General features: G+C 38.5%; 1 protein-coding gene across 1 annotated transcript in view; it reads right to left on the bottom strand.

Annotated features, from left to right (window-relative positions):
• LOC139139920 (aldehyde oxidase 3-like) overlaps nucleotides 1-26,537 on the bottom strand; it is a 45,182-nt gene that overhangs the window by 5,285 nt on the left and 13,360 nt on the right. The window contains exons 2-5 of the mRNA XM_070708885.1: nucleotides 9,424-9,517; nucleotides 8,421-8,478; nucleotides 6,204-6,300; nucleotides 3,772-3,880 (exon numbers count right to left, since the gene is read on the bottom strand). Of these exons, the coding sequence (XP_070564986.1) occupies nucleotides 3,772-3,880; nucleotides 6,204-6,300; nucleotides 8,421-8,478; nucleotides 9,424-9,513 (354 nt within the window). The 5' untranslated portion in view covers nucleotides 9,514-9,517. The remainder of the gene's footprint in view (nucleotides 1-3,771; nucleotides 3,881-6,203; nucleotides 6,301-8,420; nucleotides 8,479-9,423; nucleotides 9,518-26,537) is intronic.

Genomic DNA, 26,537 nt, shown 5'->3' with positions numbered 1-26,537 from the left:
TGTGAAAAGGCTACACATTGTTGACGATGGCGTTGTTGATCCTGCCACCACTCCTTCTGCCACAGCTGACAATCCAGGGGGAAATACTTCTGTCAAGGCGCTCTACTCAAAGGTGTTGGCCGCATCGGTATCCGAGACCCGACAGAAGTCGCTCAGCATTCCGCCTGATGCCGGTGACGACGGATTTGTTCTTGTTCAAGGCCGGAAAAAGAAGCGACGCCCGCCCGTAATAGGAGCATCGCAGAATGCAACCAGTGGTATTCAAGGCGTGCGACCACATCGTTCTACAAAAATATTCGTTTCACGTTTGGAGCCATCAACCTCGCCGGAAGATGTTGAGCGTTATACTGCTGCTAAATTTGGGGAACGAGTTAAATGCACGAGATTGAAAACCAAATATGACACATATGCATCGTTTGTGGTTGAATTGTCAAATGTTGACCTGGTTACTGTTTTAGATCCATTAAACTGGCCTCAAGATGTCCTTGTTAGGAAATTCTACAAACCCCCAGAAAATGACAGATAACAATAGTAGTTTACGTATCGTAACTTATAATTGTAGATCTGTAAAGTCATGTTTTCCTTCGATTTATGAGTTGTGTGAAGTACATGATATTTGTCTTTTGCAAGAGCACTGGCTTGCCAAAGAGGAGCTTTCAGTCTTAGACAATATTCATCCTGATTTTACCTCCTTTGGTGTTTCAGCTTTTGACTCAACTGAATTACGTATTGGTAGACCATACGGAGGTGTCGCTATTTTATGGCGAAGATCTCTTGGAAGCCATGCTAGAATTCTTGATTTTAACGACAGTCGTCTGCTTGGTTTTGTTTTAGAGAAGGGCAACAACAAACTTGCTATTGTTAATTGCTACTTGCCTGTTAACACAAACCACAATTTTGAAGAGTATAGTGAATACTTGCTAAAGATTGATAGCATTTTGCTTGACATTGATACCGCAAATGTCTTTGTTATAGGTGACTGGAATGCAGATGTAAACTCTAATACGGGATTTGGCCAAGAGTTAAAGAAACATTGCGAGCAATCTGGTCACATTATTTCGGATGTTGATTTGTTAGGTTTAGACTCTGATTCTTTCACATATGTTAGCGATGCCCATGGCAGTACGTCTTGGATTGACCATTGCGTCACCACTGAAATTTCACATAACAATGTGGTCTCTGTGTCCATGCTTCACAACTTCGTTGACTCTGACCATATTCCAGTATCAATAGTCGTGCAATTTGACAACATTCCCGACAGCGAGTTGAATCATGGTCGTCCATCTCAGCATTGTTTATATGTTGATTGGAAGCGGTTGTCGGAAAAAAATATTTCTGATTACACTAAGTGTTCCAAAGCCAGTATTGCCAGCATTAACCTACCTGAGGAATTATTTTGTCATGATGTTAACTGTCAAGACAAGAGTCACTTGCAAGCTATTGATAAGCTTTATGAGGATATCATTGGCGCTTTAAATATTGCTGCTAGTGAAAGTGTTAACTTAAAGGGGTCTAAAAAGATTAATGTTGTTCCTGGATGGAACGATTTTGTCAAAGATTCGCATGACATTGCCCGTTCTATGTTTTTACTCTGGGTGGAGGGAGGGAAACCTAAACAGGGCCCCCTTTTTGAAATAATGCGGAAATCACGTGCCCAGTTTAAACACAACCTTCGCATTTGTAAGAGGCTAGAAAATCAAAACAGGGCCGATAAAATGGCTGATAGTCTCAGGTGCCGCAATCAGAATAACTTCTGGAAGGAAGTGCGAAAACAGAATTGTAGAAAGGTTTCGTCTACCGACAACATTAACGGAGCTATTGGGCAATGTGAAATTGTCAATATGTGGAAAAATCATTTCTGTGGGATTTTGAACTCTGTTCAGTCTGTTTCAGGTGGGGTCGATATCGAGGATCAGATAAATTCTGTTAAGTTTCCCCACGACCTGTACGTAAGCCAAGATGAGGTGCTCTCTTCCATCGAAAAGTTACCAGACGGAAAGTCCTCTGGGGTCGACAAAATTACTGCTGAGCATCTGAAGTTTGCCCATTCGTCTATTTTACCACTCCTCACGCATTGTATTAATGCCATGTTTATCCACGGCTACTTACCATCAGCTGTAATGAAAGTTATCTTAGTTCCCATTGTTAAAGACAAGTCGAAGCTAGCCAGTGATGCTAGCAACTACCGACCAATTGCCTTGGCGTCGGTGGTGTCCAAGCTTATTGAGCATATTTTACTGTCAAGATGTCGTGATTTTATTACGTCTCACCATTTACAATTCGGTTTCAAGAAGGACCATTCTACCGACCTTTGTCTGTTTGCATTCAAAGAAATTATTAACTATTATGTAACAAAAGGTGGTCCTGTGTTTGCATGCTTCATGGATGCCTCTAAGGCATTCGACAGGGTGAACCACTTTAAACTGGTGAAAAAGCTCATTGACAGGAATGTTCCTATGTACATTGTCAGATTACTTTATTATTGGTATAGAAATCAGTTATTCTGTGTAAAATGGCTGGATTCTTTGTCAGACTGGTTTCATGTTTCTAATGGTGTGAGACAAGGGGGTGTTCTTTCCCCATATCTCTTTAATGTGTACGTTGATGATTTGATAAATCAGCTTTCTGATTGTAATGTAGGTTGTCACATTAGTGGCGTCTGTGCAAATAATTTAGCGTATGCTGACGACATGACTTTACTCAGCCCAAGTGCGAAGGGCTTACAGTGTCTCCTCAGAATATGTGAAATTTACGCCAAAGAGTTTGACATCACTTTCAATCCATGTAAAACTGTGTGCATGATTTTTAATGGGACAAAAGTACAAGTCCAAAGAATTCCTAGACTGACACTCAATGATAAAACACTGAGTTTTGTATCCACGCATACCTACCTTGGTCATGTCATTTGTAGAGGTATGTATGACGATGACGATATTGAAAGACAGAGACGGGCATTTTGTATTAGAGCGAACATGTTATTGAGGCAATTTAAATGTTGTAGTCCAGAAGTGAAAAAGACTTTATTTGCAGCTTACTGTGGAAATCTATACTGTTGCCATCTTTGGGTAACTTATAGAGTTAAAGTTATGAATAAGTTAAAGGTTATGTATAATAATGTATGGAGAAGACTTTTAGGTCTTCCTTCATTTAGTAGTGCTTCTGCGATGTATGCTACAAATCATATCATGTCTCTTGGAGAAGTTATGCGCAGAAATATCTATAGCTTTAAATGTAGACTTGAAAAATCAACAAATTTACTTATTGCCGCTATCTCCTCATCAGATAGAGTAATTGATAGTGCATTCTTCAAGTTCTGGAGAAAACAACTGTATTTGAAGTAGTTTTTCTTTTCTTTTCTTTTTTCAAAGGTCTGAGTTTTGTATTCATTTTCATTTACTAAATTTCTTTTCTGTATATGGACAACCCAGTCTGAAATAAATAATAAATATATATATATATATATATTATATATATATATATATATATATATATATATATATATATATATATATATATATATATATATATATATATATATATATATATATATATGTGTATGTATAATTGTACATTCCTTTTCATCTCGTCAGTGCTATGGTGACAATCCTAACACGCTCACCAATTTTCTGGTGTCAGGTTCCAGTTTTCACCATAGAAAAAGACTTGCAAGAATCCATGGTGGTGAAAAGCCTAAACATGAAATCCTATTTACAAAGATGGCTTATGACATGCTATTTATTCGAACGTTTCTTATAAATTATTTGTACTGACCTGTATAGGATGTAGTTTGTCGGCGACACTGCCAACGCCCTCAACCGTGGTAACAGCTTTACCATGTACAGAACAAATCGGTACCAAACAGGCAGTGACGCAGTGGTGGCTGAAGACATGACAGAAAAATGTGATATTACAATTGTAGGTAAAAATAGACCTTGTGTTAGTCGGAGAATGTCACCTAAAAATATTAATGAAAACAAATTTGACTCAATCCAGCCTTCTGCAAAGACGTATGTTTCTTATCTTTTACTTCGCAGCAATTTTGACATTCAAATGTTTGAATGGATGGGTGTGGTCCATAGTATTGATCTATTTTTTGTTTACATTATTTGCAAAGTGATGTCCATATTCATCACATATGATCTTCTGATCGTCAAGATTTTTATGGTCCTACATGGTCCTAAAAATTCGGTCAACGTACTTTTCAAAACTGTGCAGCTAATGTGTGGAATGCACTTTCAATCGAAATATAACAAACCCTTTCTTATATTTCCAAAAATAAAATGACGTAAACGATTATGTGAAAAGGAACTTTCTTAACAGATGTATACTTTCTTGTGACCTGTACTTTAGCTTGAGGGCCGATGAAACGAAAGTTACCGAAAAGGTTATTCGGGCGCTGATAAAAGAGTGAAATAAACAAAAATAAAAAGCGTCAAATAAATATGATAGCAGGGTTAATACATGCCCTAAACGGCCCACAGGACGGGGAAAAATAATATCTGACTTAAGTTACTAATTCATAAGAAAGGATTCCAAACTAGCACTAATAAGCACAGAAAGGTTTTATTTGGATGCACGCGTCCGTGCAACTGTCATGTTTGATGTTTGTGTAGCAGAAGCTATTACTGAAATGTTTCAGATTAAACTGCGTCCAAGCCTTTTTCAACCTTTAATATTTGATTAGTTTTTGCGATTCACAATTTCCGTACAAAGACAGGAAAGGAAATAAGCGCTTTGCTATCACCCACTACGAGCAAAATTCCTAAACTATAAATTATAATTAGCAGATGTTTATTTTTGGTTTGAAAAGTACAATATGATGTATCTTGTGTTTCTATACACACAACAATCGCCCAAGAAACAAGCTCCCTTGAATCCATGACATTTGATGACCTACATTTTGTAGCTGCAATATATCATTTCTCTTTTACATGGTTAGTTTTTGAACTGACGTGAAAACTAAAGTGACGCTAAACCTGTTGAATTTACCTGCCAAGACACTAATGATAGGGTACTAAATTTTCTTGGCACCATGTGATGGGTCAAATTCAAAGACAACCGGAGAATGGAAGATATCTTGAGATTAACAAATTACACATCCGTAGTTATTATGGCTTTGGTATTCCTTAAGTCCGTCGTCACAACTATAAATATTTGCAGATGAGGCAAGATAATTTGTTTCAACCTCAGCTACACATGGATAAACCAGGGCTCCCATAGAGAGTCATCAGGTACGTGAACACCTCATATAAGAAAACGAAACGTTTGCCGAGAAATGGAGAAAAACGCTAATGCATTAGATAACGGAACGTTTACAAAGATGGTGAATATTCCAACATTTACAAGAAAATAACGGGATACATTGTTGGCATATTAAAGATTGCAGCCACTTCGACAGACCACACGGAAAGCTGCTGTTAGTAAATATCTTGGTAGTTTTCAGTACGCCAAAACATTGATTTGAAAGAAATGAAAACATCAGTAATGCAGCACTATTTCAAGTATATACGCATATATCGGGTAATGTTATTACTAGAGTTCTCACTCGCTGTATTTCCACCTCGGGTAATCTATGCGACGAGGTACTAGGGTCTGACGAGAACAGTCATCCATCGAGACATGTGTCCGATTATAGTTCATTTATTGTATGGTATCAAAGATTACACTTCAGGTGTGCCCAGTAATTTACACGTAGTCGGGAATAGGCTCAATAGTATGAGGTACTCCCATCTCCCGCTAGATTCCTTCTCTCTGATTGAAACTTTGCAAGTACTAGTCTCTTTTCCAGGGGAGTGACTTAACATGTAAAACATTGGTATGATTGAATCATTACAATCTGATTGGGCACAGATTACATTCTGTATGCATGAATTTACATAAAGCAATACAAAACTGAGAGACTCATTAAAATAATCTTAATCACCTTGTCGTCACTTCGTTATCAGTCCGGTGATATTGGATAAACAGAATCAACACTCATTCACTATTACAAATATTTGATGACGTCGACGTCTGCACTTCAATTCGACAGATTTCACAATACACGTCAAGTGTATCTAGAGGAAAGGTCAATAACCTCTGGTAAAATTTCTCATCCGTAACAGTAATTATTATATAATTTTCTATGACCATGTTGAGCGATTTCACACGAATCGACATGTTCCATCTCAACGAATCCGAAGGGTAACTCATCATGTACGTACCTTATTTTCTTGGACACGGGATCAAATTCCGAAATCATTACACTGCAGGCTCCGCATGCACCTTCTCCGCAAGATAGCTTTGTTCCTTTTAAATATACTTCATCGTTGGTTAAGGAAGACAACTAAACGAGTATCCAATGATGCTCAAAATACATGTTAACTGCATATGTGTTATGATGCATACATGTTTTTCACCTTATAGACCAGACACTAGTTCAACGTATTCGAGCTTTTAGTAATGCTTGCTCAAATACTTGTGTGCGTTTTCGCGCGCGTGCGATTTCGTTGTGCATTATATGTTGAACTCCCCGAGTTAGCAGGCACACGTAGAATAGAGATGTTAGAAAACAGCCAAGTACAACTCAATTTTTGCCAGGAAATGTAATGACAGAGTGAAGCACGATTCTTGTGCAGCTGAAATCACCAATGGTCCTCAGTCTCACAGTATCAGGCTGACATTCCCTTTTGGACAATTCGCTGCTGGCATGAAGAATATACGAGTACATGCAGTCCAAATACTCAAAAATAAATGTAACACAGAGGACAGGAATTACTGACCTGTCTCAATATTTAGGATGGCCAAAAAGTGTGTGAAAAGTTGTCCTTGTACATAACCAACTGTAAAATCATATTGAAGATTCAATCGTTTGTACAGGTATCAATGTGTATTCCCTACATTTTATTCTACCAAGATAGGCCTACTCATCTTAGTTTATCACATCCGTATTAAGCGTACTTTGGTATTCGTCTGGGATTAATCGTGTTAGAGCGTACATTCCCCAACTAGTCCATGATTAGACCAGACTGCAAGATCCGTCCCTTGAGGGCGCTCTCTGCGCTCCGCCACTAATACTTCGCCCTAATGAGCAATCTACAGTGTTTCCATGTAATTAATGTTGTTACTGTAGATCCACATCACATACAAAATGTCAGTCAATTTCGCAAAAAGTTGGTAAAGTAGCTGATACATTTAATAGCACTTTATAGCAACTATTTTGACTATTGTTATGCTGCTTGTTTAGCCTTTATAAAAGTATCTTGAAGAAAACTTATGAAGACAATGTGATGAAAGGAGTAGCTATGGAGGTCAGTAGGAATGTCCCCCTCATGATTTTCAATATTTTGAAATTATATATAGTAATGTAATGCATTGATTTGGTAGCACGTTTTCTATTTTAGTCTTTGGGCTGGTTAATGAAAATTGATGATAACGTGATGTAAGTAAGAGGGGAGGCAGGCTCCCTCGCCTGATATAGAAGATTTTGAAATTACAGTAATTAAATGGCGTGATTTGGAAGCTCTATTATGCTTTAAATTACCTCTGTATATCAGAAAGGAATGGCCCTTGAACAAACTTGACGTACAAGCTTTGACAGCACAACACTAATCTTCGATAGAAATGATGTGATAAGCCTAGAAAATGTTCAATTTTCATTAATTTTCGGGTGTGAAAATAATAATGCTCAAAGGAAATTTTCTTCTTACATATTTCTATGTTCCTGCAACATGTGAAAGGACCTGGAGTAAATTTTGTGATCTCTTGCCTTGCCTAGTCATAAAGAAATTTAAATTAGTCAAACGTGTCCGACAGATTTGGACTTGCAAACTGACGTTTGCCCGAAATATCGATTTTTATTTAAATTCTATGTGGCCGTAGGATAAAGTTTTATTCAGATCATCGAAACATTTGATCACATTTTATCAAAATTTCCAAGCATGAAAATTAACGACTCTGCAAAAAATGCATGCACAAAGTTTAGTAACCCTCCCCCACAACACCTGCAATTTGAAAATTGGTGACCCGCCCCTTATCCCCCCCCCCCCCATTAATTCTGTCCTGGCGCGTCTCAAAAGTTCCTGTACTAAACCAATGCAGACACTAAGCACTCGTGTCGAGTAGAACAGAATATAACGTGCTTTGTTGCTGCTTTGAGCCTGAACATAGTTGTAAGAGTACGAGAAAGGACCCCTTTATTGATGGTCGTTTAAAATAAAGTCAGTAAAGGTTTACCTATCCCTTGATATCTTATACATAGGGACGTTGATAAATAATGAAAGTGACAGGTTTACGCAGACACTTGCGCACTGCCAACTCTCTCTCTCTCTCTCTCTCTCTCTCTCTCTCTCTCTCTCTCTCTCTCTCTCTCTCTCTCTCTTCTCTCTCTCTCTCTCTCCACAAAAATTATAACAGAGATTGAACTTAACAATAAGGGATACAGACATCTCGCAGGTACATCAGTAAGGTCAACTCAGGGTCAACATGCTTATCAACAACCTTAGGAAAACAAAGAAATAATCCTTTGAAATATGGAATTCCCCTGCTTCAATACTAAAATGCATGCGCAGTTCACACCTTGTGAGCGTAAGAAAAACAATTGGGCTGTCCGGGGGTATAAAAGGACACAGTTCGCGTCAGCCGAATATTTATCTATTTTGAGTAGACAAGCTTAATATTATGAAAGACAGTTCAGCAAAAAAGCTCATGAAGCACTAAATGAGGAAAATTCCGACACGTTTCCGTGCTTTAAATGTATGCAACCATGAATATCCACCGCATGCTGTTTCAACATTCGGTCGTCATATGGGCAAAAGTTGATCTTTCACCAATGGTGATGAACATACTACTCGACTAACGTCTCTCTGTGAGCTTCAAAAGTTTGGCTTTCAACCAATAATTGTGTATCCCATGGACGGTAGTGGGTCACGTGGTCTGGTCATCTCCGTTTGTGAAAGGTGCGATCATTTTTCCATATCAATCTAGGTGTCGCGTCTTTTGATATTTATTGGTCCATGAAGCATGAAAACATGTCGAAATTATTCCTCTTCTAGTGCTCTGTGTGCCTTTTTCCTGAGCTCCCTTTCACACTAGTTAATTCGTTGATATTTTTCTCCATTCAAATAAGATGGATGTGTCCCTTCTACACCCGCAGTCCGGCGTCAACAGCGGTCCCTCTACGGGAAGTATTCGTTATGAAATGCTTGACAAGCTTTCATGAAAATGACTCTGAGTTTAGATAATTAGAATTCCTCAAAAAAATACAAATAAGAAAAGGTAAAAGAGTCTTGCGACACGCTTATTTAGGATGTAAACGAATTGGAAACATAAAATATGCGCCAGTATGTAATGGTTTCCAGTATTGTAACAGAAAATTTGCAACCTCATATATAAATTAAAGATAATGATATAACTGTAGGACTTTATTATAGTAGTGGGTCTTACCTTTTTACCATTCACATAGAACGTGAATTCATCGCTACACCGGATGTCAGAAAACAGTTCTGAATGTGCATTCTGTAGTATTGGTGGCATTGTCCTACAACAAAGATATGCGGTTAATTGAATTGCTAATGTAAAATAGTTTGTTATTGACGTCACCCTCTGCGAATAGCATTCAGCATAGGCCATTATACCACTGGACTATATTGTAGTTATGTAAAATGCTTGTCCGAAATTCCCTTCTTTTAAAGATTATTCATACTGTGTATGTAACTCAGTTTGCTGTCACAAAATAACATATGCATAGCCGTAGCCTGCGGGGGGGGCAGGGGGGGCAGCTGCCCCCCCCCTGGGATTTTTGGGAAAAGTGCGATTTTTCGAATACACAGAGATTTTTCCAGGGCGTTTCCCAGCACTCATGCTTTGTAGTGAGCGTTCACTAACATCCTGTCTCTGTATTTACACCGACTCTTCGGTATTCTGGTATTTCTATTGTTGCTATGGTTTATTGTACGCTGGTTAACTAAATCAAGTGTTACTTTTTGCAGCGCGCTGAATAAAATGTAGCTCTTTTGCGGTTACACAATGTAAAATATCTTTGTCAGGGAAAATGCAAAAAGAAGCACGCGCGCACACATGCACTATGAATTACGTCAAGTGACTAAGGGGCGACGTCAAAAGATCGATGTTTGAAAAAAAACTTAATTGCTTAAGTTTGGGGGTGGGGGGTTTTTGGCCAAATTAATTTCTGTGCCGTCAAAAACGATTTAACGCTTTTTGGCAAATTTTACGATTTCAAGGCAAATTTCAGTGCAAATTTGTTGTGTTCTGGCTGCAATAAAAAGTATTTTTGTTATCTTATAATGATTTTCGATTTTTATTTAATTCAATGGTACATTGGTACGTCGTCTGAAAGAATTCGTACAGGGTATGAGTCCGCAAAGTTTTTCAATTTTAGGTCAGTTAAGTTAGAACGGTGGGGGGGGGGGGGGGGTCTGAGGTCAAACTTAAGCAATTAAGTTAGATTTACTATATTGAACTTTTGATGTTGCCCCTAAATAAGAGTTACTTTCTGATATGTTTTAATCATCTCACTCCCGAGACAGAGACTTTGGGATTCACATCTCACTCCCGAGACAGAGACAGCGTTCTCCTCGGACACTCTGTGTCGTCGACGGCGTAGGCCGTTGGGCCTTCTGCCGCGGCGTCTTAGTCAATAAACCAGTTCTACAACGTACTATCATACCACACGTCGCCAGATGCCTCGTTCTTATAGTTATTTGATATGGTGGAGTTCCAAACCCGGTTTAAAAGTCTGATTGGGAAATCAGACTGCCTCTCGACAGCCAAGTGAGTACAGAAAGCTTACCACGAGCAATCCCCGAAAAAGAACACTGAGTAGATGTCTCCCGTACAGAAAAGCGAGTGTTTCTACTATGAGCGATCCCCTCGACTCGAAGGAAGCCATACAACTCCTACGCCGAAAGATTTCCGTACAGAGAGCGAGTGTCTCTTCAACGAGCGATTGCCGTACGAAGATTTCCGTACCGACAGCGAGTGCCACTGACCAATTCCCCGGAAGCCGATACCAACCAACGGAAAGTTCCAGGCGTCAACAGGACAGGTTACAACAGTCTCGTAGAAGATGTTTCTCCGGCGTCCGTCGGACAACTGAAGCGGGCCACGTCCACGACGACAAAACCAGAACTGCCACAGGACTCCAAGCAAGAATGAGGTAAAAGAATATGAACATATCGCATTGACTGTGAAGACCACTTGAAGTTTAACCATGAGAAGAAAATGTACAAAAGCACGAACTCTTGAACATTCCATATCGAACTTTTTATAAATATTTTTTGACGTTTTTTGTTTTCATCTAGTGTTCCTTTTTTAATCTTAATATGCAATTGCTTGTTTGTTTGTTTCTAATTCTCTTCTCGCCAATGCAAACGCTAGATATTTTTTTCTCACACGTCTCCTTGGTGAAAATTCAGCTACATTTTCCTCAAATCGCTTTTTCTTTAAATCGTTTCTTTTATCATTGTTGGTTTCACGAATTCTGCGAGACCTGAGAATATTCTTGTTTTGTCGCATTTGCTCCAGTTTATATAAACTTTTGTTGTGTGGGGTTCTTAACTGTCCGAGCACCCTAACAAGTCTTTTTTCAGTTATTTGCTTCTGAACGTTTACCTTTGCGTCATAGACATACTCGCGAAAACTTTTAGATGCATGCTCCGATAAATGCTGATTTTTGGCTTTCCATCAGTTTGTCGTTGAGCACCTATCATGTTTCGTCACCCTTTGGCTCAATTGTTTTGTTCAATACAAGCGAATGTCTCTAAGAATTCGTATTGCCTCCGATGAAAAGATACGACTTCTTTGTTCTCTAAAATTATTTCCTGCAAAGCGTTGAGTTACTCATTACCATATCCAAACTGTACACAACAATAGAATGTCGAGCGACGCTCTCGTCTTTTGATATACTTATAAAAACGCAAGAAAGTTTTTTCTATTTTTTTAAAGTATTTTTGTCAGCTACAAAGCGACAGCGATAGATATGAGTTTTTTTTCTAATGTTTTTTTCCGCGTCGGATATCAAGCTCCAATTACCTTTGGATGGAAATGAAATATATGCGACCTTCAAATACAATCGCCAGTAGTTGGAGCTTGTCAATTGACGTGCCACAAATGGGGTCCGGGAAGAAACCATTATTTTCTTAGGGGTGGCCGAGGGGGTGGGAGGGTGACAGAGTTTAGGGGTGGCCGAGGCATGGGAGGGTGACAGTGCTTACGTGGGCGGATCACCCCTTCTGACCGCTTGACACAAACCACGGCCGTGCAATCACCCCTTCTGACCGCTTGACACAAACCACGGCCGTGCAATCACCCATTCTGACCGCTTGACACAAACCACGGCCGTGCATCTGTGACACTCCGACCGCGAATTGCTGACGAAGACCTACCGAACGTGAATGTATGATAGTGGAAAAGTGACAAATTAAAGACGTGTATGCGTAGAAGAGTGACAAAATAAAGACGTGTATGCGTAGAAAAGTGACAAAATAAGACGTGTATGCATGGGGAAGTGGAAAAAAGAGACAGTATGATAGTGAAAAAAGTGACAAAATAAAGACGTGTGCGTAGAAAAGTGACAAAATAAAGTGAAGGAAACAAACAGTATGATAGTGAAAAAAGAGACAAAATAAAGACGTGTGCGTAGTAACTTGAAACGTGTGTTTTGAAAGAATGCACAGCGACGCTAGAAAAATGTTATTTCTCAAGGTACATCGTATAGAGAGAAATAAATGTTTTGTTGTTTCGTGAGGGCGCTGTTCAGGAAGGGTTTATCAAAGTATGCGTAGTTAGAGGGTCAGTCTACGCGCTACCACCAAACGGTCAAGTGCTTTTGTGCTTTGCTCAAAATCAAAGTTTTGTTCTTGCATTTGTTTTATTCAAAATGTTTGTAGACTCAACGCTTTTTCAGAGAAATTTTCCCTATGAGGGTTTTTAGGCTCTGTTTTTTAGGGCGGGGTCTGGAGAGAATGTATAAGCTCTTCGAATGGGAACATTGTTCATTGCAACCGGTCTGGAAACGCCTATTGTAAAAGGTGTCAATCACCAAGACCGCACAGCCGAACCGCGATACGAGGGCCAGTCACGTGATAATGCGTAGCTTGGGTTTGTCCTGCATGCCACAGTCCCCGATTGTGTGTACGCTTTTCTCGAATTTTCGCTGTTTTTGGCTCTATTAAGTGTTCTCTGCGTCTATCTACGACACGAAGACAGAAATTATCATATCCTGAAACCGGTGTGTGTTTTTCGTGATCCTTATCCCATCGTAAATGATGATAGTGTGCGATAATTTCTGGGGTTGACCACTGCGAGTGTGCTGACATATGTAGCACAAGCAACGGCTGGAATCACACCGGAAAATTTGTGGTCCCCCTTCTCTTGCAATGCTAGTAGTCAGTGTCTCCAAATATGATCTAAATATGTTTTCTGTGTAATATTCTGTGAAATCATGCCTGTTAACTGAACAGAATAGGAAAGACAACTGCAGAAATGCATGTAGATTTTAGTTGTGTGGTCGCACATTTTCCCATTCAGCGTCAATATGGCAAACTCTCGATACGTACGCTCGCTCAGGCACGGCTGGAAACACACCGGAAAATTTGTCGTCCATTTCTCTTGCAATGCTAGTAGTCAGTGCCTCCAAATATGATCTAAATATGTTTTCTGTGTAATATTCTGTGAAATTATGTCTGTTAACTGAGCAGAATAGGAACGACAACTGCAGAAATGCACGTAGATTTTTTTCGCATATATATTTTCCCATGTAGCGTCAATATGGCCACAGTCCCTCTATCCACTAGAGGGACTGTGATATGTCGAACTCTCGATACATACGCTCGCGCTCAGGCACAGTAATACCTTTTACAAAATGCTATCATGTCAACACAATAACAAGTTGGTAATGAACTACTCAGCTGTCGATGTTAATATTCAGCTGATTTTGCCTGTCTTCTTGATTTCGGGCAATAGTCCATGACACTTGCGAACAGTGCATGGCCATTTTGTTTTTCGATCGTGATCATAATGCAACCATAATGTGTGGCCCCTTTCAAGCTTTATCTAGAGGGGCAACGTTACCCATTTAATGAAAAAATAAATTGTTTAGTGTTTCTAAAGTGAACAAGTTGTAATGTTTTGTGATATTCTGAAAATAACAACCCACAAACGTCATGTTTTTGAACGATCACATTGCGGCTGTCATAGGATCGTGGGGTAGCGACATCGATATAGCGGCCAGTTGAACATTGTCAGTGTCCTTTGTTTAAGGTGTGAATCGTGTGTTGGTTCATATCACGGAGTGTCACAAAGAAACCAGCCACGTTTCCAGACCGGTGGATAGAGGGACTGTGATTGCAAAAACATGTTTACTCTTTTCACATGCCAGAACTTGGTGTTTTACTGTTGATTGTGTGTAAAAAGTTTACGGTGGTAGCGTAGCCACACACTGTACATATGTGGTATGACCTAGTTATTGTTAAAAAGCAAGGGAGAAGAAACAAAACTTGACAGAATAAAGACGTGTAGAATTGTGGCAAAATAAAGGCGTGTGTGAAGTGAAACAGTATGATAGTGAAAATAGTGGTAAAATAAAGACGTATGCGTGTAAAAGTGACGTGTGTTTCGAATTTCCATACTTGTTACACAAACAGGTGTTTCTTGAAGGATTTACACTTGCGATGAAAGACCACTTCTTAGGCACCGAGACCGTTTGTCACCTTGAGATCAAAGACCCCGTTCCTACTTTTGAGACACTCCGACCGTTGACACATTGATCGTGCGATGAAAGACCATGACCAAACACATTCGACACGGCAACCACGGTTACTAGAAAAGAACGGGACTTGCGAAGAAAGACCGCGGATCAATGTTTCACACCCGCCGCGCAACTGTGTACTCTTTGCCGAAAAGGAGACCCATGACCGGGTGACCCATTTTGACGATAAGAGATGAAGGACCTCTTTAAAATTTTTGGTAATAAAGATGTATGATTAAACGTAAGGCGGGAAATCGTCTCGTTCCAAATTAAAACAGATATCTGTAAATCCGAAAGTAAGTATTGACGTCCATCAGAGACAAAACAATTGATATTAGTGACAGTCAAATACAAGTGTGTTGATTGAGTTCACGTTGTCATTAAAAAATGTAACATAAGTAAATCGGAAATTAATGGATGCCGTTGATCTTGAACAAAATACATCAAATTTGCGGTAGTCCCACAGAAGTTTATGCATGAAATGACTCACGCGAGAAGTTAAACGATAGAGAAGCCATATTTCGGTGTTACACCAGCTATTCACGTTCTCTGAGTTTGGCTCAGAAAAAATACTCTTATGAAAGTCAAATACGGGTAGACTGACAATTGTACACTTTTATTCTTTTGTAACGTCGGTAAAGTCAAAGCTATTTTATTGTAATTTTTATAGCGTCCGTTTTCAACACAGCTACTGTATAAATAAGAGTTACTTTCTGATATGTTTTAATCATCTCACTCCCGAGACAGAGACTTTGGGATTCACATCTCACTCCCGAGACAGAGACAGCGTTCTCCTCGGACACTCTGTGTCGTCGACGGCGTAGGCCGTGGGGCCTTCTGCCGCGGCGTCTTAGTCAATAAACCAGTTCTACAACGTACTATCATACCACACGTCGCCAGATGCCTCGTTCTTATAGTTATTTGATAAGTACATTCACAGCTGTTATGTATGGAAGACCGGTCACGACATGCGACATGCGACCTGCGACTTCAAAACTGCGACCTGCGTCCTGCGAGTTTGAAACATGCGACCTGCGACTTCGGCATTTAGACCTAGGTGTAACCTGCGACTTCACAACAGCGACCTGCGTGTTTGTCAAACTGCGACCTGCGACTTCACAACTGCGACATGCGACAACAACACGTAACGCTTCATGGTGTTTTCCTCAGTATTAGATTGGAGGCGTCTTGCGTGAACTTTAATCCTTTGAGCGCCAAAGTCGATTTTTGTCCCCTTTATATAATAAACCCCTGTCAATTTTTCTCCAATTTTTGCAAAAATTTTGGGAAAAACCTGTAGCCAATGAAATGTGATGTCGATTTGGTCCAAAATTATCAAAAAATTACAGAAAATTCATACAATTGGTAAAATTTTGCACTAAAATTTGGTGGGAGAAAATTACAGCGCTCAAAGGGTAAAACGTGGAAATGAGATTTAACGTTCAACATCGATCAATTAATAAGCCATTGCTTTCGCTTTAGTAAATCGTTCACCAAGTCTGGCAAAACTCAATTCCGTCAAAAAATCGAATTGATCCAACTTTTTGTTGATTTGGAAAAATAAAAATATTCTTACTGGTTAACTTCGGACTACATTTGTCTACACAAATAACATATGCAAAGTAAAAGCAGTTAAAATAATACTGATATTGACAGAAGTGCAATCCAAACATATTTGCTAACCATGAATAGCCAGTGACCGACTTTCTTTATAGATAACGCGAGTTAAAACTGTAAAACAGGACATAATTAAACCCTCCTACAATCCTATTTTCAGTGTTTAAGCCTAATATGTACATACTATAATATGTGCATATTATTTTGTGTGTGTATATAATATTTTAGATCATGTGGGCAGAAAAGTTCCAGAAACTAACTCTGATGTAGACGTTTAAAACCATATTGCTATTGCATTATTTCAGATCAGTTTGCCTATCGTAAGAAGGAAAATAAATTTGTGCTCTTCGTTTGTGGAATTCTCTACCGTCACAAATTCGTGCACTTCTATCGCTGGTTGAATTCTTTCGCTGGCCGATTTTTGCGTAGGCCAGCGGTGCGAAAATTATGCTCTGGTCGCGAGAATGCGGTAAACCGGCTGTTTTAATATAGTGCAATGGTGTCCCTCGTGTTTTTCAGGCTCGTGTTCAGAGCAATGGTGCGAACAAATCGAGACTGATATCGCAGTTTGACAAACACGCAGGACGCAGGTCGCTGTTGTGAAGTCGCAGGTTAGGCCTACACCTTGGTCTAAATGCCAAAGTCGCAGGTCGCATGTTTCAAACTCGCAGGACGCAGGTCGCAGTTTTGAAGTCGCAGGTCGCATGTCGCATGTCGTGACCGGTCTTCCATAGTTATGAACCATAGTGTGAGAAATAGAAAAAATATACACCTTCATACATTTTAGTACATTTAGACCTTCGGAAAAAATGATAAGAAGGATATTACACCATCGCTCTGTAACAACACTGCGACTTTGATTAACACCATAGTCTTTCACTTTAGTCCAACCATATACCCAAAACGAGAACGTTAAGTGCCAAAGTATCCATATATATCCGTATGACATTTAATGTGTTATCAAGTCCCCCTTCTTCCTATCGTTTTTAGATCCACCTCCTCTAGCATGTAGTCATGTTGTTCAATCCATTCCCTTCTCTCTGATCCCCAGCCCGAGGTGTTTGTCAATGCATAGTTTCCATTCATTACCCGAGAAGTGACACCAGAATAAAATTCAAGAAGCTGATTAAAATGATCAACAATAGTTTTCCTGTTTGATCTAAAACAATTTTGCTAACATTCAATTAAGTTCTATTCAGTAACCTCGACAAAATATTCACTGTTGGTAAAAAAATTGAAAATCTCACCTGCCTTCAGAACCCGGTCTAGTTTCGGTCAAATTAAATTTGATGTATCCATCCTCCACTCTATACAGCCACCTATGCTGAGCCACAATTAACATGATAATGAATAGGCCTATTATCTTTATTTTACTATTTACATACATGAAAAAAAAACATGAAATGGATAGATCGCATTTGAATAATGGGCAAATTGAAAGAAATGAATACTCTTCCGTGGAGTGAACTTTATCCAAAAGGACAATGAAGAATCTGTGATAAATTGCCTTGACCGGATCTGATGCTGTGATACTTTTAGCCACAGGGGGCTGTCTACATGTCCGTCCCCAGGGGTGGGTAGGTGTTTCGTTGTATCGCTAATAAAGTATTCTACCAACCTTTGGTGTTTCGGTCTTAAAGGCGGAGCGTCCCTTTAAAAGGACGCCAAGATATGGTGGTGTTCATTGTGTAAGTGGACACCAAACAGGTAACACGCGGGCACACGCTCAAAAAAGTGCCACTTTTTAGTTTTCCCCGGCCACAAAAACACAGACAGACTGCCAAGCGGTCAGCGTGAAGGTTCTGCCGATCGAACTCTGTGGTTATATTCAATGTCTAACGCAACTGGAAGACAATTTTTTAGGAAATTCGAGCGTTTGTGGCGGGGAATCAATGACCGTTGGCGATTTGAACCGACCGTCAATCAAAAGCTTGCATAAACTCTGTTTGCAGGATTAGCAAAATGTGACAAAAGGTTGAGGTCAGTTTGTGTAATTAATGTTATAGAAATCAAACATCATACTGGCCATGTGTTTGACTGGGAGGAGAACTCCACTAATGCGAGAACCTGGGATTGAAAAGTGCCGCTTTAAACTTAGCACTGCCCTTGACAATCTTGCGAATACGTTTTATCAACATGCTGCGTCTATTATCTGATGAGTTTGAGTGCCTAATTAGCCAAAGTAATCAAGGGTAAATTACTAATCTGTGGACGCTCTCACCGATTATCACCGGATTAAATTTGACAAAGTCAACAACGAACGCGCCAGTAAGGTATAACTGAAGAGTCTTACCTTACTGGCGCGTTCGTTGTAGACTTTGTCAATTTAATCCGGTGATAATCTGGTGACAGCGTCCACAGCTTAGTAATTTATCCTTGCTTACTTTGGCCAATTAGGCACTCAAACTCATCAGATAATAGATACAGCATGTTGATAAACGTTAACGCAAGATTGTCAAGGGCAGTGCTAAGTTTAAGACCAAAACACCAAAGGTTGGTAGAATATATCTTTATTAGCAATACAACGAAACACTACCCACCCCTGGGGACGGACATTTAGACAGCCCCCTGTGCTTTTAGCGTGTTAAAACACATCTTAACATTTTCCGGTCATAAGGCAAATGCCTTTTATTGTTATAAGTTGCATGACCTTGCAGCTTGCCTTCGACAACAGTTTTGGTATGCATACTTGCTCAAACTAAATGCTTATAAACAGTTGCATGCATACACTATTAAACGTTCATTTATTCGGCTATATCATTGTCACTCTCATTATCATCAACTTCATGAACACCTTCTGGTAAATCGTATTCTTGATCATAGCATTTATAACTGAAATAATTTCTTCTATTACACAGGTTGTAATTTCAGTTGTAGTGTCACAGTAATAGCTTTCTTCATCAATAATTTCATGAGTACCAGAATCCGTGGCATTTTCAGGTCAACCACTTTATGATATTGAAATCAAAGAAGGACATGTAAAAAAGGCAAAATTGCAGTTTGCTACTGAATTTGGGGATATAGAAACTACGTTTTTATGTAAAATTGCTCTTGATTTTGTAAGTTAAATTAGAAAATCAAAATTTGAACACGTTCGGTACATTTCGCGGCCAGGAATACTTCTTTCTAGAAAACGGACAACGTAATCGAAATTTGAGTTAAAATGTAAATTATGATGTGTAAATAGCAATAGTTAAAAGGTTGAAGTGGACGTATTCTGACATTGTATACGCAACAAAACAGAATATCGAAATTTGGTCTACAGATCCAATTCACATTTTCGATTTGTGATATTGCGAGCCAGATCCCGCTCACATGGAATAAAAAGATAAACATTCTTGCGCGCCCGTGTTGTCGGCGCCCTTTATGGTTGAAAAGCGCGGCATTTTCTGGAGCCTCAGTTCTTGCTACTATTGAATTTAAAGGGTAAATTAGTCACTCGTCTCAACACTCATATTCACGTTCCGCGAAAAACCCTTCTAACGTGATGCACTATTTCTTTTTGCCTAGTGGATCGAAGTTGTTTGCCGAAATGTCTGACGGTAGCCCTGAAAGTTGTTTTAACTTTTCACGAAACACCCTACGTGTGCAATGGCGACAGAGTGAAGACGTGTTTCTTTGACGCTCCGCCTCTAAGAAAATTTTACCAGAGTTTCAGACACTGCAATCAACAGCTACCGATTTATACCACAGCGGATAACAGTAAGAAGCAAGTGAAATGGAGAAAACCCAACCAGGAAGTGGAAGAACCACCAAAACCTCCCAAAAAGCCTCACAACCAACATCAACAACGGTCAGTACAGCGAGAGCTATTACGGACTACGACGGCTTCAGTGTAACACCTGGGGACAAAAATGCCGAGATCGTAGAAGATGAACGTGAGTTCAGAAAGTTTATGCATTCAGCGGTGTTAAGTTTGCAGGAAAAACTTGAGAAGACAACGACATTCAGCTGAAAATGATACAAAGACTGGATAAACTTGAAGAAAATCAGAAAGACTTTGAACAGTCGCTGAACTTTACGGACGCGGAGGTAAACGACATCAAAGCAGAGAATGAAACGCCGAGAAAGAAATTAGCGGGGTTGGACAACAAACTGCAAATAACAAGACAACAACTAGGAGATCTAAAAGAAGACCAGCTAAAGCAAGAGAGGTACTTGAGAAGTTTTAATTAAGGTTTGGTGGTGTTGAGAGCAGAATGATGAAAATACAATATAAATTGTGAAGAAAATACTGTCAACGAAGTTCCAAATAACTGGTGATGTCGTCGAAAATGCCCATAGAGTTGGAACCAGGCGAAATGGTAAACCTAGACAGATTGTAATGAAGCTCTACAGTCGTCCAAAAGATTTCAAATTCTGAAAGAAGCAAGGACAGTACTACAGGGAACTGCAATTTTCGTAACCGAAGATTTGACAATCTTAGAGAAGACTTGGAAACAAGAAAGAAGTTGAAACCGATCATCGTAGCAGCACGGACAAATAAACAGAAGGTTAAGTACAGAAACGGGAAACTTTTTATTGATGGAAAACAATACCGGGAAAAATCTTTATGGTAGATTATGAAAAAAACCAGCAATGTTGAAAATTAATCTCGTATGCCACAAAAAATCACTTCAGTCGAACTTTTCTAGTAACTGAGGTCGAACAGGTTTCCATTATTCTACCTTTTGTTTGGAAAAAGGCGGGAGAACCAAGTTACGCAATATGGAATTCACTATCTGTTGATTTGTTTCCAGTATTTAATGTGCAAATGATGAACAACAGTTCTGAAAGATGTCACTCAAGGTGTTAAGAGTTGCGTAACTGGAACCGTCTTCCTTTTGTTTTGAAAGATTTCCACCACCACCACCACCACAACAACAAAGATAGGTATTCAAAGCTGAGAGTGTCAATCACTACATGTGTTAAGTTATATGTAAATTTAGATAATTTGGCGCGAAAACTTAAAACTTGACACATGTACCTATACGGTGATGCAGTGTTGGAATTTAAATAGTCATGTTATTGTAACTTGAGGTGGGACGTCTCTTTTTTGCGTTCCCCTTTCCTTTCCGGGTTTGTTTTTGAGTTTGTTGTTTGTTTTTTTCTTCTAGGGACCACTTTGTCTCCCTTTCCCCTTTTTTTTTCTTTCTTGATGTCAACTCTAAAACTTTTATCTTTAAATGTGAGAGGCCTTAGAGATCTGAAAAGAGAAAAGCGATATATAGATATTTGAGAAATAAGAACGCTGATCTAATATTTTTACAAGAAACTTATAGCAGCCCAGAAATAGAAAAGAAATGGCGTAATGAATGGGGAGGAACTATTCTGTATTCACATGGTACTAAGCATAGCGGTGGCACAGCAATTCTAATCAATCGCAAATCAACTGCTATTCAAGTAGGTTCCGTTCTGAAACACAACGAAGGGCGATATATAATGGCAGAAATTACAGTCTCGGATTTCAAACTTTTATTAGTTAATGTATACGCACCAAACGAGGAAAAAAAACAAATTCCATTACTGATGCAGTTAAGAAGGCTTATAAATAGTAATTTTCCACATGCTAAAATTTGTATGGGAGGGGATTTTAACCTAGCTATAGACCCAATTATGGATAGAAGGGGAGCAACGAAAGATACCAAAGTTAAATCAAGAATGAGTTTCATAATTTAATAACTTCATTGACATTAAATGATATCTTTAGACAGTTCAACCCTGATTCTTACAGATTTACCTGGCGAAGACAAGAAAGTTTTTCAAGATTAGATTACTTCTTAATCTCACCCTGCATTAAAAAAGAAACAAAGGAAACTGAAATTATCAGTAGTATTAAGACAGATCACAGTGCAGTCACCCTAACTTTCAACATCCCCAACACAAAAACAAAAGGCCCAGGATTTTGGAAATTTAACATTAGTCCATTAGAAGACGATGAATATTTAAAAATGATAAATTCACTGATAGAAGAAACTGCGAAAGAGAACCAAACAAACAGTAACCCTCAAGCTGAATTTGAATTTTTAAAATATAAAATACGTAAAGAAACTGTATCCTTTTGTAAAAACAAAGAGCGAGCAAGGAGAGACAAAGAAAGTGAACTGAATAACCACCTTACTAGACTAGAAGAACAAATTGATGAACAGTTAGATGATAGAGTTTTAGCGGATTATGAAAGAACAAAAAACGGACTGGAAAAACTAACGATATATAAAATTCAAGGAGCGGCCATAAGATCCCGAGTTAAATGTTATGAGGATGGTGAAAAAAGCAGTAAATATTTCCTGAACCTGGAAAAACGAAACTTTAACAAGAAAACGATTAATAAGCTAAAAATAGGAGACAAAAGAATTCACGATCAGAAAGAGATACTTAGCCAACTTAAACTTTTTTATAAAAACTTGTATACTTCAAGCAATCCCGTACTAGAAGATAATGAAATATTCCTATGTTTCTCAAATTTACGTCATATCCCAACTCTAAAACAAGAAGAACGAGAACAGTGTGAAGGTCTGTTAACAAAAGAAGAAATATTCCAAGCATTGAAAGACTGTCCCAAAAATAAAACACCGGGAAGCGATGGATTGCCACCTGAATTCTACTTGGCATTTTGGGATAGTATTGCAAATCTTCTTGTAGATAGTCTCAATTTTGCTTTTAATGCAGGACAACTATCAAACACACAAAGACAGGCAATCATTACTCTCCTACCAAAACCAGACAAAGATCTAATAAATATTCAAAATTGGCGCCCAATATCCCTGTGAATTCAGATTATAAAGTAGCTAGCAGATGCATGGCTCAACGTATTGCCAAAGCACTTCCATCCATCATACACCAAGACCAGACAGCCTTCATCAAGGGCAGAAGTATTATGGAAAACATTAGACTCGTATCAGATATAATTGATTATTTGGAAAATGAAAAACAGTCGGGAGCAATACTTTTCATAGACTTCAAGAAAGCATTTGATAGTTTAGAATGGAACCTAATGCACGAGGCGATGAGATTATTTGGGTTTGCGAATACTTTCAGAAGATGGGTAAAAGTTTTTTATACCAATGTTCAAAGTTGTGTTGTAAACAATGGTTTTTCAACAGGATGGTTTGGATTAGAAAAGGGAATCAGGCAGGGTTGCCCACTATCTACAGCGTTATTTGTTTTATCGATAGAATTGCTGGCCATTGCTATAAGAACAACGCATAAATTTGAAGGAATAACACTCCCAACAATGTACGAAAAAAGAATCTCTGGCTTTGCAGACGACACAACTTTATTTCTAAAGGATATAAAAGATATCAAGGAGAGCCTGGAAATGTTAAAAAACTTTACCATTTGTTCAGGATTGGAAATAAATTATACAAAAACTGAATTATTAATGTTTGGAAAAGTAAAACGTCTTTGGAAATATTCTGGCGATTTTCCACCACTTTTAACGGAAACGAAACACCGATAAGATTACTTGGAATATATATTGGACATGACAAAAAGGAAAACGAAATGTTGAATTGTTGGAATCATTTGAAAAAATTGAAAAGTAAATTAGACATTTGGAAAGCTAGAGATCTAAGCATTGCAGGGAAGGTTACCCTCTCCAAATGCTTTGGAATATCACAGCTTATTTACACCATGAAAGCCATAACGGTCCCTACAAGTTTTGTCCAAGAAGCTAATTCATTTCTATTCAGATTTTGATGGAAAGGCAAGAAAACCCATGTAAAAAATGTGACAATGATGGGCGATTTAAATAAGGGAGGTTTGAAAATGACAGATGTTGTAGAATTAAACAAGGCGTTAAAATTATCCTACTTAAAACAACTTCTGAAAGGTGACTCCAGTTGGACACAATTGCCAAACTATTATTTTCAAAAACTAGGAGGCTTAAGATTCCTATTGAACTGCAATTATAGAATTCCATTTCTCCCATTCAAACTTCCACCCTTTTACACAGACATACTATCATATTTTGCTGAGCTTAAAACTACAGATTTAGAAACAGTGCAAGACATAGCCTCCCAAATAATTTGGAACAATCAGTACATAACGATAGAAGGAAAATCAATATTCAACAAGAAACTTTTAGACCATAATATCAAATACGTAAGTGTTTTTTTCGATGAAAGTGGAATTCCACTATCTTGGCATGCCTTTCAGGAGAAATATATGGTTAAAATAAACTTTCTAAATTATCAAAGTATTATTTCAGCAATACCAGGAAAAGGAGAAAGCTTTTGAAAGAAGAAAATTTCAACAAAGCAACAGATGAAAATGTCAGAGATATTGTAGAAGGTCTTCAACTTAAAAAATATAACACACAGGAATTTTATGAATTACTAAAAAAGAAAAAGTTCCAACAACCAACATCAGAATTAGCATTTTCAAAATAGATTATGCAAGGGAAATTCAATGGGAAAAGTCATGGAATCTACCCCACGAAACAACAAAAGAAGTGAAATTAAAGGTTTTCCAGTTCAAAATCCTCCATCGTATACTGGCTACAAACGTGTACTTAAAAAGAAATAAAATCAGAAACAACTCTTCTTGTCAAAATTGTGATTCCGAAGAGACTTTAGAGCATTTGTTATGGGAATGTAAAGAAGCTAAATTATTCTGGGCAGATTTTCAAACTTTCTTTCATCATAAAACAGAACAAAATGTAAAGTTAACATGTAGAGATGTAATTTTTGGTATATTACCCACGAAAGCAAATGAAACACTGAATCATCTTGTACTAATAGCAAAATATCATTTATATTCGATTCGTTTCCTCAATAAAAGACCGTCAATAGAATTGTTTATTGAGGCTGTCAAAAATGTTGTTTCTATAGAGGAAAAAATGGCACAAAAATCGGGAAGAAACGTTGCATTTCTTACTAAATGGAGATCTTTTTTATCATTGTGCTCAGAAGACTGAAATAGAAAATTGTAACACTGAAGCCTTTTCTATTCGCATTTGTAATTTGAATTATTAATTCATTTCATTGAGTTGTCTTTTCTTTTTTTCCTTCTGTTCCTGTACTCTTTCCTTGATTTCTTTGTTCTCTTTTCTTTGTTTAAATAAAAACCTTAAAAAAACAAAAACAAACTACTCTTATGAAAGTCAAATACGGGTAGACTGACAATTGTACACTTTTATTCTTTTGTAACGTCGGTAAAGTCAAAGCTATTTTATTGTAATTTTTATAGCGTCCGTTTTCAACACAGCTACTGTATAAGGGGCGACGTCAAAAGATCGATGTTTGAAAAAAAACTTAATTGCTTAAGTTTGGGGGTGGGGGGTTTTTGGCCAATTAATTTTTGTGCCGTCAAAAACGATTTAACGCTTTTTGGCAAATTTTACGATTTCAAGGCAAATTTCAGTGCAAATTTGTTGTGTTCTGGGCTGCAATAAAAGTATTTTTGTTATTTTATAATGATTTTCGATTTTTATTTAATTCAATGGTACATTGGTACGTCGTCTGAAAGAATTCGTACAGGGTATGAGTCCGCAAAGTTTTTCAATTTTAGGTCAGTTAAGTTAGAACGGGGGTGTGGGGGGGGTCTGAGGTCAAACTTAAGCAATTAAGTTAGATTTACTATATTGAACTTTTGATGTTGCCCTAAGTAGTCGCCTTCATTTGAACACTCTCGGCTATTGCAATTTGCCAACAATGTCGGATTGTGAAAGTCCGAAGAAACGACGTCGTATCCAGCAGTCTACTAGTATTTTGAAATTTGTCAGGAAGCAGGCAGGGTAAGCGTACCATTTTGTAGAAGGTCGGGGAAAAGTCATTCAACGTATCGTAAGGTCGCATGTCAGGTCGCATGCATGCACCGCAGTTGCTACGGATGCCAATACGGATCCTGAAAACGGCCGTTTGGTTTGTTGGTGATCAGTATGATTATTCTGAATCAGAGCTTGGAGGCTCATGTAAGTTCTTATATGCGGTACGGGCAAAACCTCTAACATCGTCGCAGCAACAGTTCTCGAAACAGCTTCAATATGTCCCCAAACTCGATGTCTAACTAAAGGCGCGAAAATAGCAGTTGAAGCTCAATCAGAATTCTTGTGTTCCTGAATGTACAGTCACTCAGGACACGTTCAAAGAAAGCGCACCTGACAAAAGTTAGTCGATGGGAACTGGAACTCAAAAAAATTCCCGCTCATGTTGAAGTCGACCGTTTTGTGACAATTCAAGCTATCAGCTGAAAT

The sequence above is a fragment of the Ptychodera flava genome, chromosome 9, assembly GCF_041260155.1.
Source record: "Ptychodera flava strain L36383 chromosome 9, AS_Pfla_20210202, whole genome shotgun sequence".
NCBI lineage: Eukaryota > Metazoa > Hemichordata > Enteropneusta > Ptychoderidae > Ptychodera > Ptychodera flava.
Note: the sequence above shows the minus strand (reverse complement) of the source record. Positions and strands in the feature narration are given on the sequence as shown.